Source organism: Ipomoea nil, unplaced genomic scaffold (genome assembly GCF_001879475.1).
Source record: "Ipomoea nil cultivar Tokyo-kokei standard unplaced genomic scaffold, Asagao_1.1 scaffold1401, whole genome shotgun sequence".
NCBI lineage: Eukaryota > Viridiplantae > Streptophyta > Magnoliopsida > Solanales > Convolvulaceae > Ipomoea > Ipomoea nil.
The window spans coordinates 146,968-167,500 of NW_017617829.1; the positions used below are offsets into that span (position 1 = coordinate 146,968).

General features: G+C 38.4%; 1 protein-coding gene across 1 annotated transcript; it reads left to right on the forward strand.

Annotated features, from left to right (window-relative positions):
* Positions 1-1,077: 1,077 nt before the first annotated feature.
* LOC109186057 lies at positions 1,078-15,863 on the forward strand. Its single transcript, XM_019335965.1, has 3 exons — positions 1,078-1,228; positions 13,642-14,579; positions 14,622-15,863. Exons 1-3 carry the CDS (start codon positions 1,078-1,080, stop codon positions 15,861-15,863), a joined length of 2,331 nt encoding a protein of 776 aa, XP_019191510.1.
* The last annotated feature ends 4,670 nt before the right edge of the window (positions 15,864-20,533 follow it).

Here is a 20,533-nt window from a genome sequence, read left to right on the forward strand (position 1 = left end):
AAATTTAAACTTTTTGAAATATTTGGATGAAATAAAAGAAATACATTATTACTTTTTTTTTTTCCTAAAAGAAAAAAGACATTATGTTTAGTTGTTTACGTTAGGGATTGTAATATATATATATATATATATATATATATATATATATATATATATATATATGCTTGTCAATTTATAATGTCATTCACATATTTGTCATTTATGATTTATCCCACGTTTCCTACTGTCATTATTTTATTAATTATAAATTACATTAATCCTTTTTTCATGGTAATAAGTGAACCACTAATCCTTAATTGTAAGGAAAATGTTAATTACATTAATTTTTTTATCATTACAATTCAACCACTTCATGATGTGGTAAAATTCTAGATATTATTTTTTTTTTTATATTTTTAATTTTAACTTCATCACTAATATCTTGTGAAATTAGGGGTAACATAATATAATATATTTTTATTTTTTAAGAAAAAAGTAAAGTAATAATGTCTTTCTTTTTATATTTAATGCACAAATATTAATTATTCTAATTCAAATCGTTACATGTAAAAAAAAGAAAAAAAAATCTAAAATAAAAATTATAATAATTATATATTTGTTAAACTATTTTAAATGTTTACCATTTAATTTATAGCAATAAAAGAATTTTTTTTTTTATACAAGGTAAAGTAGTAAGGAGGTGGGAACAAACCAAATTTAGAATTATTGTAATATTTTGTTCTGAATTTTTTTCCTATTAAGGTTATGTGTGTCATTTTGGAAATGGGCAATTTTTTTTCCTATTAATACATTTTTATAAAAATGAAATACATTAATTATATTAACAATTAAGGATTAATCCTTAGATTTCAACATACATAAGAACTTAAAAAGGAAAATGAATAGTAATTAATAATAATAATAATAATAATAAATAATAATAAATGAAATAATAACAATGGTGGAAATTGAGGATGAAGCATGGGTGAGATATGTAGATGAGCACTATAAATTGGAGTGAGTGGTGGATGAAATAGCAACAAGTAGGAAAAGAAAAGAAGTATTGAGGGGAAAAGAAAGGCCAACGTTAATGATGAGATGTTGGGCGGGAAAAGGAAGGTGGATGAGGTAGAAACTAAGCTGGTGAATGAAGACGGGAGTTGCAGCAAGAAGGGGAAGTATGAGGAGATGGAGGCGGTGGAACCCAATGTGGCGTATGAAAAGGGGATTTGCAGCAAGGAGGAAAAAGGTTAATAGAAGGCGGAGGCAGAAGAAGAACCGATACCCCAAAATACAAAAGTATTACTAGCGATAGCGATGATGAGGAAAACAACCTGGTTGATTCACTTGCTACTACTGCTCCTAAAGGTAATGAGAATTTGTTCTATTTTCTTCTGCTATGCAAATATTTACATGCATTATTCACTCGCAATGAAATTTAGATTTCTTTTTGTTTTGTTTACTTGATCCGAATAAACTTTTTGTTTTGTTTACATGCATTCGAATAACGAAATTACTTTAGCAATCATAGTGTGTTGTGCTTCTATATATTTTGTGCACCTAATTTGTTTATATAGTGTAGCTACTATCAATTAATTTTCAATATTATATGTTGGAGTATATTCTACTTTTATAATTAGTGATGGCAACCAGGTAGTGACTGGGGTCCCCGTCCCAACCCTGTTCCCCGACGTGATTGGGAATTAACCTCATCCTCATCTTCGCAGGGATTTATCGGGCACGGGGTTCCCAACCCCATTTTTTTCATAATCTTAAAACATCTAATTCATCATCAAATAAAATTAGTTAACATTAACAATTTAAATTAACAAGCTAGCAATTATCACAATTTTAATTTATTGGAAAAGTACTGGAAATTTACATTATACTTCCTAGTATTCAAAGAAAAAATAATAATAAAAAAAGCATACTAATATAATATGTTTCCGATTGGAATTTGATAAGTGTCAAAGACGCACACTTTTAAGGTCCATTTACGGTGAATTCTAGGCTAAAAGTAATCATATGTGTAGCAATATTGTGCCAATTAGCTATGTTTTGCATTACATTGAAAATTACCACCGCACTTTACGTTTTACAGGTTTTTAGGTGAGTTTCGGGGTTAAACGAGGCAAAGTGGCACAACCGGAATGAAAGCAGGATAAGAAGGCAAGCCGGGACCTAGCAACGAGTCCACAACGTGCGTTGCAGCACACGTTGCACAATTGTGGAGGTTGCGTTGATGGGGTTCCGAAAGGAAATTAAAGGGGAGGCTATTTAAAGTGTTTTGGATCAAATTTGTAGGGAGGAGATACAATTTTAGAAAGAGAAATAGATAGCTTAGCATTTAGAATTAGAGAGAAACACTTTTGTAGAGAAGATTTGATAGATACAAGCTTAGTTCTTGAGAACGACAAAATCCGAGCGGCAATCCCTTGAGAACGACAAAATCCGGGATTCATCCCAACACAATTAAACTATCTTAAGAAAATCAAACTAAGAGAGAAAGAAACGAACATCAGAAATAATTGAAATTTGGAATGGTTTAAATCTAAAATATAAAATTAAGGAATAGAGAGAAAAAAAAAAAAAAAAACAAAAAAGGGAAACTAGGGAATTGGGGAAATCGTGACTTCGGTGAGAACAATATTGCTAGTGACGAAGGGCGTGATTGCTTGTCGTTGGATTGCTTAATGACGAAAGGTAACTAGCGATGAGAGAAGTAATCGGCGACGAAGGGCAACTTGCAATGAGAAGCAAGCAGAAAAATTACACTTTCACCCTCAACCAATCATTTGCATTCTACCTAGGGTTTTGCACCCTATTTATTCATCTCCACTCCATTGAAGTTCCCTGATCCCTTTCATTTGCCTCTCTATCAAATCTGAGCTCTCTGTAGAAGGAAAAACACAGTAAGTTTCTTTCCCATCCATTCATTTCATCATCTCACTTAAGGTTTCCCATTTCTTTCCCTTCAAGCTCTGAGGTTCCTTCCTTAAGTGTTGTTTGTGTGGTTTGTTTGAGGAGTTTAGGAAGTGAGGGTGGTGAAACCTGAGTAGAGAGGAAGGGGGGATCCTGATTGTAGCAAAAATTAGTGATGGTGAGTATACGGGTGTGAAATGTCGTCCTCAGGGGATTGGGGGTTATGGCACGCAATATGCAATCGCAATAAACTAGGCACTAGCATAAGGAAACCATCAAGAAGCTAAGCAAATCATAACGAAGTTAAGACTATGGTAACTAAACAAAATAACACGAACACATATGAACAAGATGTAAACACGAAATAAAGAAATAGGACTCAAGCTAGGGAGCATTGTCTTCTAGATGCAAAGCACAACCTAAGGATTGGGGAAAATCACAGAACCAAGGAATAGAGGGGATGCACTTAGGAATCCTAGTCTATAAGTCACTCACGTGAGCAAATTAACAAGGATTAGAACAAGGAATTTCCCCACTCTCGTGGTGAATCAACTCCAAGTTCTTCAAGAACACAAATCATCTAAAACCCCCAATTTCCCCCATTTTATAGGAAAAATCGGGTTTATGCAAGGAGTAGCTTGGAATCTTGACCCAACTCTCATTGAGGCCATGAATCCTCCAAAACATGCTAATGAATGTTGTACACCTAGCATTAACAATATACAAACACAAATCCTTCATAAACTCAAGAACCCTAGGTTAGAGTTCTTCCCCTTTATGCAATAATCACAAACTAAGCATCAAGATAGGTAATACAACCCCATCTCAAGTCCAACATACTAACTACTCATGATTTAATAGCATAAAGAACACAAAAACACAAGTGTAAAGCATAAACATTGCAAGATAAAGAGATAAAAGGGGAAAAGAAAATTATCTATTGAAATGATGGTAGAATCTTGAAATTCAAGTGTAGATCTTTCAATACAAGCTTGAAATACGATAAAGAACCTAAATCTACACCTAATCTAATACTAAAATATGAAAGGAAAGAGTAGAAAATAATTATGGTTCGAATGGGGTTCAAAACCATGTATAAATGAGTGAAAACTCAGCTAAAAAGGAACAGAGGCGGGGAGTTTTGACGCGTCAAACATTTACAGTATGAAAAACGCGCTATTCTGCCAAGATTCGACGCGTCGAGTGTTTATCTGCAACGTAACTCCGACTTGTAGGCTGATTTTGACCACTTTATGCTCAGACATAGGCTTTGATGTCTGCATGAAAGTTGTAGCTATTCGAGTCTTCTTTGCAATGGAGCAAGAATAACTAAATTTGAACATTCCTAGGCCGAGATATGGTCCTAAAACTAAGGTTTCGTTGTGCAGATCGGGAATTTCAATTCCATGATCTTTTGCTTCTCTTTTGCTTTGGTTTGCCCAAATGACTAAGACCATTGAATACACTATTAGGAGAATTTAAAGGCAAAGGCAAGCTATTTTGTCTTTTGCTAGTTATCCCACATTGGATATCTATATACATCAGCACTTTAATGAAGGCTTGAAGTATTATGGAGGAGAAACAAGGGGAAACCACGCGCGTGCCGCCGTCACCGCCCACACGGAACGCACGTCGCGGTGTGGTGTGTATTTTTTTGGATCATCTCAGCACCTTGTCCGCCCAAGAACTCCATGTTCAGTGCTCGGTCTTACACCTTCCCACATTTTAGGATGGTTTGTGTGTGCTGTGGTGAGTGGGCAGTTATAATACACAATATTTAACTGTCTCAATACTCCACTGCAGAAACATGCAATACAATTCCTCTCTGTATACACTATGCGTTCATCCACCGTTCATATTGCCTGAGTTATACAGGTTTTTTCTTGTAGTTCTGTGTTTATGTCGAGAGCATGCGATACCTTGGTCGTAAACGCTTTTAAGGAAGTGTTTCTTAACACGACACAGAAGTTTCATTTCCCCGATAAACAACCAACAAATCTCAAAATACTTTGTGTCTTAGACATCCGTTGATCTCATACCTTTCAGTTTTGCTGCTGCAAAAACACAACATACACCACTCTTAGGCTTCTTGGAAGTGTTTTGCCCATCCTCTTAGCTTTTTCTTGGCTCCCATGGACTCTAAATGTATCTATAATGCTCCACTTGACTTCAATATCCACCAAAATGCATGATATTATTCATCTTTCCTTCCAATGCTTTCCAAACCAAACTCCTTGCAAAATAACACAATTTCGTCATAATCTCATGAAATTTGGAATGATCTATAAACAAAATGGCTTAGTGAAAGGAGGGAAAATATAGACAAATAAGCACTTATCAGATCTACACAACAAGAAGAAGAAGCTAAAGGTATAAACCATGGACTCCCAAACTAGATTTTTGACTCTGTTAAATGCAAGAAATGAGATTTAGATGCATAGAAATGCTAGATAATGTTTGTTGTTGAGCTATTTGTGTGTTGTTTAAGATCTATGTTTGATTTATTGAGGTTTGGAAGTGTTAGATTGCATATGGTTTTGTCTACCAGCGAAGAAGATAGTTTGGTGCACCAGAAGACTCAATGGACCTAACCATGCAACGGATCTAGGCATGATTCGTTGGCCAGGTTCGTAGAATAGCGGACCAAGGCAACGGATCTAGGCATGATCTGTTGCCCGGCACCGTTGCTTGGCGAAGCCAAGTGGCGGGGCTTCCCGAGCCCCGTCACCAAGTTCCGCCCGACCAAAGTTGTGTCTGGCCAGGCCCTCTGTGGCTCACCTACGTGTCGTTCGGACCGGGACTCGTGGGCCCTTGAGGCTTGGATAATTGGGCTCGTTACGACGCGCTTGTAGAAGTTAGTATCGTTTGATTTGGAGTTAGAAAGCATGATTTACAGTTAGAAATGTGAGAAATGAATACTCTGTTGATTGTTGTTGTTTGTGAACTACATCAGTAAATGAACTTATAGCTTTGAAGCATTGTTATTTGATTGAGAAACATGCCTAAATACTTGATAGTATTTATTGAGAAGATTTGTTAAGTGTTGAGACTTTAGCATGATGCAGTGCATGATTTTCCTTATTTCACAGTGAATGAGATTTAGAGCATATATTTCACAGTAAAGAGCATGTTAGTAGATTTCATTGCTTAAAGTGCATTTTTGGCTCTAAGTATAGCCTATGATCTATTTCAAAAACCTATATCTATTTTGGAAAATCATTATCTATTTGCATTGAGAAGATTGCATGATATTTGATATCCAAAATGTGAGAAAGAGAAGTTGTTGAGATTTATGTGCATAGCAAGGTTTGCATAAGTAAAGTTTGTTGCATAAGAAGAGAAATTGCATGAGATATATCTATATGCTATCTATTTGTGAGGAAAATAGTGTTTTGGAGGACCGCTAGGACTATGTCATTTCGGAAGAAAAGAGAAAGAAAGAAAGTTTGAGAAAAGAAAGAAACGGTCAAAGAAGACCGACACAGATATTTAGTGTTGGTCCCGGTAGGGTCGAAAGGAGAGTCTAGATAGGGGGGGGGGAGAGGGGGGGGGGGGGTTAATAGAATCTATTCGATTTTTCAAAACAACTACTTCTGGAGTGATGCACAGCGGAATAATTTGTTTGTTTTAATTTGAACTTTGCACAGTTTCGTTATGAAGAATTATCATTGGGTCAGTATGAAATGCAATGCGTGAAAGATAATCAACTGAAAGTAAAGAGAGATGGAGAGAGAGATTTTTATAGTGGTTCAGCTGTTAACAAAGCCTACTCCACTCGTCTTCCAGAACTTGTGAAAGGGTTTGCACTATCACTCCTAGAACAAACTACTTCAAGCTAGCTTCCTTGATCACTAAGCCGAACAGCTACTTGGTAGGTTTTTCAACTCTTCGAGTTTACTCCGCCTCTATCAACATTTTCCTCAGAGTTGATTGTTGGAAAGATAATGTTGTGTTTCTCCAACAGGTTGAAGTCTTGTCTTGTTGACTGGAGGAATCTTCACATGAGAAAAGATGCAATACTTCTTCAAGTTTGTGAAGTGTAGATTTATGATGAACCTCTTTGAAAACTACACAAACGTACCACGCTAAAGCTTATGGATGAGCTTGTTTAAAGAGCTTTTCTAAGGACAAAATCTGTTGAACAATCAACACCTTCTTTAGTGGAGAAGAGAGGTATTTATAGGTGAGGAGAAATTCATCCGTTGGAGGGAGATGAAATTTTGAACCTATTAACCAACGGGTAATGACCAGTGGGCATGGAGCATTTAATTTGGTTGTACTGTGTAGCCGTTGATGATAAAAAGCACCATGGCTTTTTGTCCTTTTCACTGACAAGATGCTACCAATCATTTAATGCTCCTTTGTGTTAGTGTTTTTAAATGTTCAAAAACCCCATATTATAATTGGCAATATTATTATGGCATACTAAGATAGGTTTAGAGTCTGTCCGTTTAGCTCTACAGATAACTGATCAATCAGAAGTAACAACAGAAGGACTGACACTGAAGATTTGATTTAGGAAGCTGGTTTCTTAAAAGGCTTACGCGGTATTATCAGACTCATATGGAAAGATGATCAGCGTATATTCTTAAAAAGGTATGGACCTAATCTTCTGGGATTACATTCCTCTTTTATAGCCCTACCTTCTACAATCAAAGACATCTATGGAGAGTGGTTATTGAAGGATCCATAAGTACCCTTATTCGAAGAGAATTAGGGTTACGCAAAAAAGTTAGAAGAAACACTCCATATCTGCTATATGAGATTAGATCTTTGATTGTCATGCATCTTCTCAATACAATATGTTCACGGTGATTAAGATGATGAACTTGAGAAGAGTTACTGCTGCTTAAACGAAAGGACATTATGATCACACTGTTGTGGGAACAACTTTATAGAGCGTATTGAAGTGGACTGCATCAGAGTGGGCTCTCCAAGTGAAGGGATTTCATTGGACTTCTGTATGCATGGCTCTCCATCTTCAACAATCCACTAGACCTGTGTAGACTGGGTTTGAACCTTGTGTGGGGCACTTGGGTAAGATTATTGTATATCTACCTTTGTACATTGGTTTATGATTTAGTGGATTGGACGCCTATGTGATCGTCCCCCAGCCGTAGATACACACCGTATCGAACTGGGTAAACATTCTGTGTCTTTGGCTTTTGTGCGGTTATCTTTCTCTCATTCTCTCTTCATGATTTATCAATACTGATTGGCCTCTTACCTGAATCAATCAGTAATCTACATCAGTCATCTAATTCTGTTAATTTACTTAAAATGAGGAATTGCAAAATTACATGTGGTATCAGAGCTTTTAAGTCTACATAGTGACTTGATCTGAAGGGCTTTTTTAGTTTTGCATTCTCTCTATTTTTGTGCAAGTCTCTCTGTGTGTTCGTTGCCTGGTTGTTGTATTCAGGATGGACGCAAGTATGAAACCGCCAGAACTAGATGGTCACAACTACTCTTTCTGGAAGGCTCGAATGGAGATATATCTTCAAGCACAAGGTACCAGGGTTTATCGCACCATCCTAACTGGGTGGAGTCGGCCTACTACTCAGAATGCGCAAGGAGTTGCTGAAGAAAAGCCCATGGAGACTTGGACAGATGATGAAATGAATGTCTCTGATCTGAACAACAAAGCATTGAACTCAATTGTAGGATCACTGCATGAATCTGTTTTTACGCTTGTTACAAGAGTAAAAGAGGCTAAACGGGTATGCGAAATTCTTGAAACCAGATTTGAAGGAACCAGTGATGTCAAACAATCAAAGCTGCAAATGGTTCTGTCAGAATTCGAATCACTCAGAATGATTGAAGACGAAACCATTTCGACCTTCCACAGTAGGGTTCAGAACTTGATGAATCGAGCCTCAATTCTTGGGGAACCATTCACTGATGAGAGAGTGGTCAAAAATATTCTTAGATCTTTACCTAAACGCTTTCGAATGAAAGTAACTGCTATTCAGGAACACACTGGTTGGGAAAAGAAGACTGTTGGAGAACTCATGGGAAGCTTACACACATACGAACTGGAAGTTCTTGCTGATGATGATATTGGAAGCAATAGGAAAGGAAAGTCGGTAGCCTTTGTGGCTGAGGCTGATCGAGAATCTGACACAGACGACATAGATGATGAAACCTTAGCTCTTCTAACCAAAAACTTCAAGAAAATTTTAAAAGGTTTCAACAGAAAGGGTCAAGGTCAGCCTACCAGGACACAATACAAAGGCAACAACTCCTCATATCAAAAGGTAGAAACAGCACATTTCTCACAAAACAATCAATCTCAGACTGGGCGATCAAGACAAAACAGAAACAGTTCCACAGACACAGGAAAACCCTTCAATCGGTCAGTGCAATGTAGGGAATGTCAAGGATACGGTCACATACAGGCTGAATGTGCAACATATCTTAAAAGGAAAAAGGCTATGTCTGTAGCTACTCTTAGTGATGATAAGGAGGAAACTTCAAATGATCAATCAGATGATAATTTAGGAAACTTTGTAGCCTTCTTTACTGCTACAGATCTTCAGTCAGACAGAGATCAATCTGATGGAGAATCATACATATCAACTGATGATTTTGAAGAGAGACATACTCAACTTGAGACAGAATTTGCAAAACTTGTTGCTAGCTGGGAACAACTTTTGAAAGTGAATAAGAATCTGAATGATGAGCTGAAGCAAAGAGATGATCTTCTAAAGAAATTGAATGCAGAACTGGTCATAAAAGAAGATCTCATCACTCAGATACGATCCAGAGAAGGAAAACTAATCAAGGAATTGGAGAGCTTGAAGAAAAATATCCAGATGATGGACACCACATCTACCTTAGATAAGATTCTACACTCTGGCAGAAATCCTAATAATAAAAAGGGTCTGGGATTTGAACAAGGAGAATCTTCGAATAACGCACCAAAGTTCATCAAGGAGGGAATGTCTAAGACCACTGCTGATCACAGGTATGAACAAAGACAGTCATCTCAGTCAGTACAAAACAAGGGAAGGAGGTACGATCAGAATACTGATACTAACCTGGCCAAATCAACTCATCAATCTCATTATTCGAGGTTCAAAAATAAGATTGTCAAAGTTAAATATTACACTCCCATTTGTCACTACTGTCAAACAAAAGGTCATACTCGACCTGAGTGTTATTTTTTCTACAGAGATCAAAGGAAGGAAAAATATCAGAATAAGACTATTACACCATTCACTAGACAGGTTTGGGTCAGAAAGACAGAAGTTATCTGCTACCCCACCATTGTCCTGACTGCATCTACAACTGATGCTAGATGGTATTTCGATAGTGGATGTTCCAGACATATGACTGGAAATATTAAGTGTCTGATGGCTGTTCAATCTAGCAGTGGAGCTGTAACATATGGAGATGGACAAAAAGGTAAAATCGTGGGAAAAGGTATCCTAAATGTACCAGGCTTACCTCAATTAGAAGAAGTCCTGCTAGTCACTGGGTTGAAAGCGAATCTAATTAGCATCAGTCAGTTGTGTGATCAAAATTGGAATGTGTGCTTCGATCGTAACTGCTGCAGAGTTAGTGACAAAGCAAATCAACTTGTCATGGAAGGAACTCGGTCCTCAGACAATTGTTATGTTTTGACAAATGAAACTTCTTGTCATCTATCCAAGTTTGATGAATCAAAACTCTGGCATAGACGACTGGGTCACATAAACTTCAGAGATATGGATAAGCTGATAAAACTGGAAGCAGTAAAAGGTGTACCTAAGATCAGAATTGATCCAGAAAAAATCTGTGGCTCATGTGCAATTGGGAAACAAATCAGAACTCCAACAGCAAAGCAGTAAGAGGTATCACCACTGAGAAATGCCTAGATCTTGTCCATATAGACCTTATGGGGCCAACACAGACTGAAAGTATTGGGGGAAAGAAATACATATTTGTGTGTATGGACGACTTCTCTCGATACAGCTGGGTATACTTTCTGAGAGAAAAAACAGAAGCCTTCAAGGCCTTTAAGACTCTGTGCATAAGAGTTCAGAAGGAAAAGGATGAGTCCATTATAAAAGTTCAGAGATTGAGGAGTGATCATGTAAAGGAATTTGAGAACTCACTATATTCAGACTTCTGCTCCGAGCATGGTATATCACATGAGTTCTCAGCTCCTAGAACTGCTCAACAGAATGAAGTAGTGGAAAGAAAGAATCGAACTTTACAGGAAATGGCTAGAGTCATGCTACATGCCTCACATCTGCCACAACGCTTCTGGGCTGAAGCAGTTCACACAGCGTGCCATACTATAAATAGGGTCTATCATAGACCAGGAACAACGAAAACTCCTTATGAGATCTGGAAGGGAAAGAAGCCAAATCTGAAATATTTTCACGTGTTTGGGACAAAGTGTTATGTGCTAGCTGATAGAGAACAAAGAGGGAAGTTCGAACCCAAGAGTGATGAGAGCATCTTCCTTGGCTACTCTCCGAACAGTCGTGCCTACAGAGTCTACAACAAGAGGACTCAGTCTGTGATGGAGTCAGTGAACGTGGTTATCGATGACAACCCAGAAGAATCAGTAGACTCAGCAGTGATAGAGTCTTCTCTAAGTGATCCAGATGCGAGTAATAACAACAGTCAACTCAAACCTCAAGATTCGTCAGATAGATCTCATGAATGTTGTTGGTAAAGACAAGCCCACCAGAACTCAGAAAAACCATCAATCAGATAACATTATAGGAGATCCATCAGATGGGATGAAGACCAAAAGAAGAATAAGAAATAATCTGACAGAAATATCTGGGTCTGCTTGCTATACCTCAAAGATAGAACCCAGAAAAGCAGACTATGACGAGACTTTTGCTCCTGTAGCTAGACTCGAGCCAATCAGAATCTTGCTGGCTGTCGCATGCATTTTGGGATTTACATTATATCAGATGGATGTCAAGACAGCATTTCTGAATGGGTATCTCCATGAAGATATCTATGTGGCTCAACCTAAGGGTTTTGAAGATCCAGAACACCCTACTTATGTCTATAAGCTTCGAAAAGCTCTCTACGGTCTTAAACAAGCCCCACGGGCATGGTATGAACGTCTGACACAATATTTGCTCCAGCATGGGTATAAACGCGGAAGTGTTGACAAAACTCTGTTTGTAAAAACTACTTGAAGTCATGTAACCATAGCTCAAATCTATGTTGATGACATTGTGTTTGGATCAACCCTGCAGAAATACACTGATGAGTTGGTAAAAGTGATGGAGGAAGAGTTTGAAATGTCCATGGTTGGTCAACTGACATACTTCCTCGGTCTACAGGTCAAGCAATGTTCAGAATGATACTTTATTTCGCAAGAGAAGTATGCTAAGAATCTTGTCAAAATGTTTGATCTGGAATCATGTAAATCTTCCACAACACCTATCTCCACCTCTACAAAAGTATCGAAAGATGAAACTGGTGTATTAGTGGATAACACAGTCTATCGTAGCTTGATAGGCAGTCTACTGTATCTAACAGCCAGTCGACTAGACATAATGTTCAGTGTAGGAATCTGTGCAAGGTATCAATCTGATCCAAAGGAATCTCATCTGATAGCTGCAAAACGCATTATGAAGTACGTTAAAGGAACGATACAGTATGGACTCTGGTATTCCAAGGACAGTGAACTGAATCTGGTTGCATACTGTCATGCTGATTGGGCAGGAAATATTGATGATCGGAAAAGTACTTCTGGAGGATGTTTCTTCGTTGGTAAAAACTTAGTATCATGGCTAAGCAATAAACAGAATTCAATCTCTCTAAGCACTGCAGAGGCAGAATACATAGCTGCAGGTGGTTGCTGTACTCAGTTGGTATGGATGAAACAGATGTTTCTGGATTATGGTCTTACTCAAGGAACAATGACACTCTTCTGTGATAATGTCAGTGCTATTAACATCTCCAAGAATCCTGTTCAACATTCCAGAATGAAGCATATTGACATCAGGCATCTTTACATCAGAGACCTGGTTGAATCCAAGGAAACTGAATTGGAATACATTCAGACTGACAAACAACTGGCGGACATTCTGACTAAGCCATTGGATGCTAATCGTTTTGAAATTCTCAGATCTGCTCTGGGAATTTGCAGAATTAACTGATTAAAGCAGTTGGTCCATCAGAGAGGAGTTGGTGTATACGGGTTAGTGTTATGATTTGACTTTCCTTAAAGACTCCTCTTTATTTATGTTAAGAAGATTATTTAACATTATGCTTCTCAAAAGATATCTTAAAAGATCTTAATTTCTTTTCGAATCTCAAATTTCCTTGGGTTCCGTTTCCTTCTTAAAAAGGAGCTGTACCGTTGTGTCAATCAATCGCATCTGCATGATATTTGACAAGCCGCATTAATTAGGGTTCATCACCCTTAAGCCTATTTGATACCGGGTCAAGAAGAAAAACACATCTTCGATCATCACAGCTCTCAACTTTCTATCTCTCTTGCATATTTGCCTTCAGTGATCTGCTCTTCTCTTCGCACATAATCTTCAATGGCGGACCCTGTAAGAAACATCATTATCGAACTTGGAAGCAAGAAACACTCTCCGGAGGTGTCACTTAAGCACATTCATACGCTGCTACAGTTTGCTATGAAGAAGAAGCTCAAACTTGATCCTCTGCTTCGCGACGAGATTTTAGTAACTGTGATGACCTATTACCCAGAGTTTTATGCAGAATGATCTGAAGATGATGCGATTGAACTGCTTATGATGGTTTCTGAAGCCTGTGATGATGTTTCTCCAGTATATATTCCAGAACCCTTGGATGGAAATCGGGTCGGGGCATTCCTTCAATACTTTGCACATCGAGCCCTAGAATTGGTTGAGGCCTCTCGACGGCAAGCGGAGGCGCAACCTCTGTATCTCGCAGCTGCTCAAAAAGAGGCAAAACACAGACAGGAGATCCTCCGAAACAGGTCAAACTATTCTGAAACTCCTATTGAAATTTCACCAGATAAACCTGATGTTTCTGCTACCCCATCTTGTGTGCCTGTTATTTCTGAAAATTTAACTGCTTTGGATTCCGAGAAGCCTCTTGTGAATATTGATTCTTTATCTCTGCCTCTGAGTGAATCTGTTGGTATGAAAACTGATGTCTTGCATGTGTCTGATGAGAAAGCAAAGTCCTCTGATGAGCTAAATCCAATGAGTTTAGTCATTTACTCTTCTGATAATATTGCTCTGCCTCCTGCTGAGAATGTTGATGACTCTAAAGAAACTTGCTCTGCTGTTGATACTCTTGTTTTACCTGTTACTGTTGAAACTGTTGATTTATCAAGCCCCCACAAGTCTGAGAAAACAGGTGGAATTCCTGTTTACACTGCAACATCTTTAGGAGAGAGTCTGGAACATGTGCGACACTTTGCTGGGCTACCATCTGATTCCATCCCTCAACCATATCGAGTGATTCATCCTTCCGAATCGTCCAGTGAAGATGATAAAATACTGGCTGAAGTGTATGGATCTCAAGCACTTCAATATGATGTTCCAACTGTTGAGGCAACTGCTCATCCTGACTCCACGAATTTCGAAATTCGAGAGATTTCGAATATTTTTGGAAGCTCGTCTGCAAATGTTTCTGATTCTAGCCACTCTGTGACTCCGGTTCAGTCCCCAACCAATGAAACAAGACGGTCAAAAAGGAAGAATGTCCCAGTAAAGGTTGTTGTTTAGACCGGTGATGATAATGCTGATGTAGATCAGCCTGAGAAGAAGAGAAAGTCGAGTGAGACTGTTAAGCCTGAAGGAAACCCACCTGTTCAACAAATGTTCAAGACTCTGCGATCGTCTGTTAAGCAAAAAGGTTCTACTGCTGTTCAAGCTACCTCTGTACCAGCCCCTTTTGTCAGAAAAGGGAAGCCATCCACACGATCAAGAGGTCGAAGTAAAACCCCTGAGGTCCCACCTGTAGAAGAAACTGACCCATCTGTTTACCGGCCTCAGTTTGTATCTCCTGCTGCACAGACCAAATGGGCCACTATGGTTAGAAGGGATCTTATTGTTCAAAGATCGGTGGACGAGAACCAGCTGAACTCCGTTTGTGACATTCTGCCCTTGCTGAATGAAGTCGGATTGTTGAAAACTGTCACAGACATCTGCCCTTACTCTAAGCTGCTCACATATGAATTGTATTGCAATCTCAATGATGAGATTGATGTTCTCACAGGGCCACGACCGATGCAGATCTTTATCAGAGGAAGGTGGTATGTTTTTGGGCCGGATATGATTAATGAATACTATGGCTTGCCAGCGGTTCAAGAAGAAGCTGTTACTGACTGGGACTTAGTTGCCAGAACTCTGACTGGTGGGCAGACAGAATCATGGCCTACGGGTGACAAGGACTATCTGCAAAGCTCCCATCTCATGTCCAGATATGTGATTTTACACCGCCTAGCTCTTCACAACTGGCTCCCATCAGCCCATTTTCACACAGTTGGCAAGCTTCTGGCTAGGTTCTTATTTCGAATTGGAACAAAGATGCAACTTGATCTGGGCAAATGGATTTACTATCACATCCTCACCCTGATTCATCCACGCGAACAGAAGGTAAGACTACCCTTTCCAAATCTGATTTTTGGCATCCTTACCACTCAGGGCGTTGAGCCTATGCCCAGTGAAGTGATCAGCCCAACGTTGCTTTATACTGTTGATAAACGTCTTCTGTCTGGAGATCACATTCGAGATGTTGTTCCTGTGACTGCCCCATCCAATCCTGAACCAGATGCTGTGCCTGATGACTCTCCTCATGCTAAGGATGTTCAGCTTTCCATTCAGCTGAAGGCAAGAGTTGCTGATCTTGAGACGGTGCACAGCATTATTACAAAGCAACTGACAGGGGCCCGTACTGAGCTAGCTACTGTTCTTCTTCGTTTGAGCCTGACTGAAGCTGCTGCTACTACTGCTGATCCTGTGAAGTCTGACAGTGACTCTCCCTCCAATGCTTGATCTTTGGCTACCATTGGAAAAAAGGGGGAGTAGTATGAACTCAGGGGGAGTTTATTTTTGTTTTTGTTTGAGTCCCTTCTGGCCCTAGCTGGGCGTTATGTTTTTTGATTCTAAACTGTTTTGGATCCTATGTTTCTATTTTTATTATGTAATCAGTTCGGACATATGGTGTAACACCCCGTGTTACGACCTTCAATCCCGGATTAATCATTTAATTAATCCCGTTAATAATAATTAAATATGATTTAATTCGGTTAGGTTTCCCTTTAATTAATTAATGAGGTCCACCATGAACCGTGGACCCTTGCCTAAAGGAGAGTCTTAGGCCTATTAGGAATAAAGGAAGTAGGCCTTTTACTATTCAGATTATGATTAGGATTCTCTTTAAGTAATTAATATGGTCCACTATGGACCATGGACCCTTATACCTAAAACAAGTCCTTAGTCCTATAAGGAATAGAATTAGTAAACCCATACCATTTAGGCCCTAATTAGGAGTCATAAATATATAAATAGGGATATAGAAGGCCCCTAGATCTTTCACCACAATAATCTCTCACCACACAAGAAGTTCCAAGAATCCCCTTAGGAGAAATCAAGAAAGAAGAAAGCTTAAAGAAAGACCCTTCATAGCCAAGGAATTAATTAAGGCTAAGAGGTAACCCATGTCTCAACAAAACCTATTTTCATAGCTATGATTCCCCTCTTAGGATTTCCCCATATTATTGTGTATTGATGATTTGTGATATTATTACTGATGATTGATGAGATGATTCCATGGGTGATCTTTGTAATGAAAGGTTCTTGATGATTATGGTGTTCTTGATGATTATGTGACGTTCTTGATGATTATATGATGTTCTTGACGATTGTAGGATGTTCTTGATGTTTATGTGATATTCTTACCGAATCTTGATATTAGAAGATGAATTGTGTCCTTGTTGATTTAAAAATTATTAGAACCCTAGGTTGTATCGTATGGAGTTATTCTTGGTATATTGGGTGGGAATTCGCATGATTGGGTGTTGATTATGTTTAGGAAAGCATGATAGGTTATGTGCCATATGTTTCTCGATCTTTGATCCGCTAATTGTCTACGTGTGTTATCAATTGCGTTTGAAAGTGTCTAAGCATGGTTTCGGGTTCCACAAAGGTTCCCGGGGCGTTTCTGGTGAAAAAGAGTCAGTGGGGGGTAGGTGGAGGTAGGGGACCCGCCACCTACCCGCGGCCTTCTTGGGCAACGCCGGCAGCGGGCAGCTGCCCGGAATAGCTGCAGCCGGCGGGTGAACCCTCACCCACCGGCTACCCGCTGGTTTGCACCCAATTTGGGATTTTGGCTTCCCCATTTGATGTTCCCCCGACCCCCGTGGTGTCCCAACGGACTCCGTCTATCGTGCCTATGTCTAGTTTGATATTTCGAGTACCGTTCATAGGTTGTATGAGTCTTATATATTGCATCCTAGTTGAATTGGTACCCCGTTGACCTAGGTGAAAGAAGTATGAACCCTTTAGGATTATTCTTAGTATGTGAAGGATCACGCATAGGTTTTGTTATACGTTTTCTCCCCCCTCCCAATGTGTTAATGTGGGCTGCATGTGCTTGCTATGTGTTATGTGTGCATGATACCCCAATCCGGTTGCGATCGGATTGGTTATTCCTGAGCTGCGGTTCAGAAGCTGGCTGCGGTCAGATTTACACTCCCGGGCTGCGGTCCACCGTTTGGTTGCGATCAAACGTTTCTAAATGAGCTGCGGTTTATATTTCCTGGCTGCGGTCAGATGACACACTCTTGGGCTGCGGTCCACTGTTTGGTTGCGATGAAACTATGATGAGCTGCGGTTCATCGGTCGGTTGCGATCGACCCCTCCGTGTTGCGATACGGGGCAGGGTGCTGCGGGGCCGTGTCAGAGCTATATGCGCTGACCCTCAGGTATGGGCATGCGATTGGTCCTGTGGCGCCAACAAAGTGTGCTATGTGATGAGATATGGATGAGTTGTTGTTATGAGTATCTTAGGGATGTGACTATGGGACTTATACTGGGAATCGTATATGTTGGGTTATGGTTATTAATTGTGCTTATCTTACCTGTCTTGCCTGTTGTAAACTATATATGTTGGTATAACTACTGTCTGTGCTTAGCCCTATCTGATGAGTCTATCTCTGTTTTAAAAGCTAGAGTTCGTAGGATATATCTTCATGTTCAAAATGGTTTTGGTATATCTATATATATATTTCTATATGTATTGTATTTCAACGCGTTGGAGTGGGTTACCAGCATCTCTCGCTGAACAGATATATTTGACTTTCAGGCACACACGAGTAGATCACTGGAGCGTGCTAGAAGCTTGGGGCATAGCTTAGATAGTTTTCCCTTTCGGCCTGTGTGCCATGATTTAGCATTGATACTGTTTGAGGTTTTAGAATTTAGCCTGTGTACCCGAGTTCTCTAGCTCGGGTGTGGCATAACACCCCGTACTCTTTGTATCGTATTTTGGGATTTAATGAGATTCTGTCTTTATTATATAAGTTTTAAAAGTCTTGAAAATCTGGGGTGTTACATATGGGTTTCTTCTTTATAATAACCTATCTTAGCTCTTTGAGTTTATAGTCGAGTTGTTTTGCCAAATAATAGCCAAATGGGGAGTTTGTTAGTGTTTTTAAATGTTCAAAAACCCCATATTATAATTGGCAATATTATTATGGCATACTAAGATAGGTTTAGAGTCTGTCCGTTTAGCTCTACAGATAACTGATCAATCAGAAGCAACAACAGAAGGACTGACACTGAAGATCTGATTTAGGAAGCTGGTTTCTTAAAAGGCTTACGCGGTATTATCAGACTCATATGGAAAGATGATCAGCGTATATTCTTAAGAAAGGTATGGACCTAATCTTCTGAGATTACATTCCTCTTTTATAGCCCTACCTTCTACAATCAAAGACATCTATGGAGAGTGGTTATTGAAGGATCTATAAGTACCCTTATTCGAAGAGAATTAGGGTTACGCCAAAAAGTAAGAAGAAACACTCCATATCTGCTATATGAGATTAGATCTTTGATTGTCATGCGTCTTCTCAATACAATATGTTCACGGTGATTAAGATGATGAACTTGAGAAGAGTTACTGCTGCTTAAATGAAAGGACACTGTGATCACACTGTTGTGGGAACAACTTTATAGAGCGTCATTGAAGTGGACTGCATCAGAGTGGGCTCTCCAAGTGAAGGGATTTCATTGGACTTCTGTATGCATGGCTCTCCATCTTCAACAATCCACTAGACCTGGGTAGACTGGGTTTGAACCTTGTGTGGGGCACTTGGGTAAGATTATTGTATATCTACCTTTGTACATTGGTTTATGATTTAGTGGATTGGACGCCTATGTGATCGTCCCCCAGACGTAGATACACACCGTATCGAACTGGGTAAACATTCTGTGTCTTTGGCTTTTGTGCGGTTATCTTTCTCTCATTCTCTCTTTATGATTTATCATTACTGATTGGCCTCTTATCTGAATCAATCAGTAATCTACATCAGTCATCTAATTCTGTAAATTTACTTAAAATGAGGAATTGCAAAATTACATATCGCAACTACGAGCATCCCCAATGTCCATATATATTGCACTGCTGCAACTAACTCAACGTAGAGATCACGGTTCTTTTTTCTTTTTTATTTTTTATTTTTTTTTATTTAATCTGTTTTTTATATGTATTAATTAATGTAAACTATATAATTATGCTTTAGGTTTGAGAATTGAGACTTTAAAACTTCTAGAACCCTAGCTAGCGCCAAGCGGCGGAACTTTTATTTTTTGTTTTTTATTTGATCTGTTAAAAAAAAACATCTCCTGCTTTTGCGAACCTTCAGAAGTCAGAACAATAATTATAATAAATTATATTTAAAATAATTATAAATATGATTAATAAATAAAATAAAATAAAAAATTGTTGAAGCTATGGTACGAAATACTGGATTCTCATCATATTGTGAATGCTCCAAGTATTCTATTTTAATTTGTCTCTTATTGTGTTATTCACAAATTATTATTATTATTATTATTATTATTATTATTATTATTATTATTATTATTATTAATATTATTATTATTATTATTATTATAATTATTATTATTATTATTATTGAGAAATCTGCATCTTTCAATATTCCCATAGTAGTTCTATCACAAAACTTTAGAATATATACATGTTATTAGTAGTTTTGTTTCTATACTCATTATAAACCACCACAAATCTATGAATTCGATAAACTTTGCATTTTTTAAATTTGTTGAGCCACTTTTCAACATACATTCAAGGAATACGCATATGTATAAAAGTTCCCTGAAATTGTAAAAAAAACCATATGCATAGACTAAAATTTCAGAAATACGGAGTACAAAATATTAAGATTAAGATTATAGTAAAAACGAAAAAAAAAATCCTCTACATCATGTGCTACACACTCTATATAGTTTATGGTTTCAGAACCTCTTATCTCTAGAAGACGAACGACACGGAGCACTCTAAACCTGATGTTATTCCACTGGAGTCTAGGATGAAGTTGACTACCAATAATCTCGCTGTGAAGTTCAATTGCCATTTAGAATCGGTGTAAATAGGAGAGTACAAATGCATAAATACGTTGGAAGCTTACAGCTTTGGATTT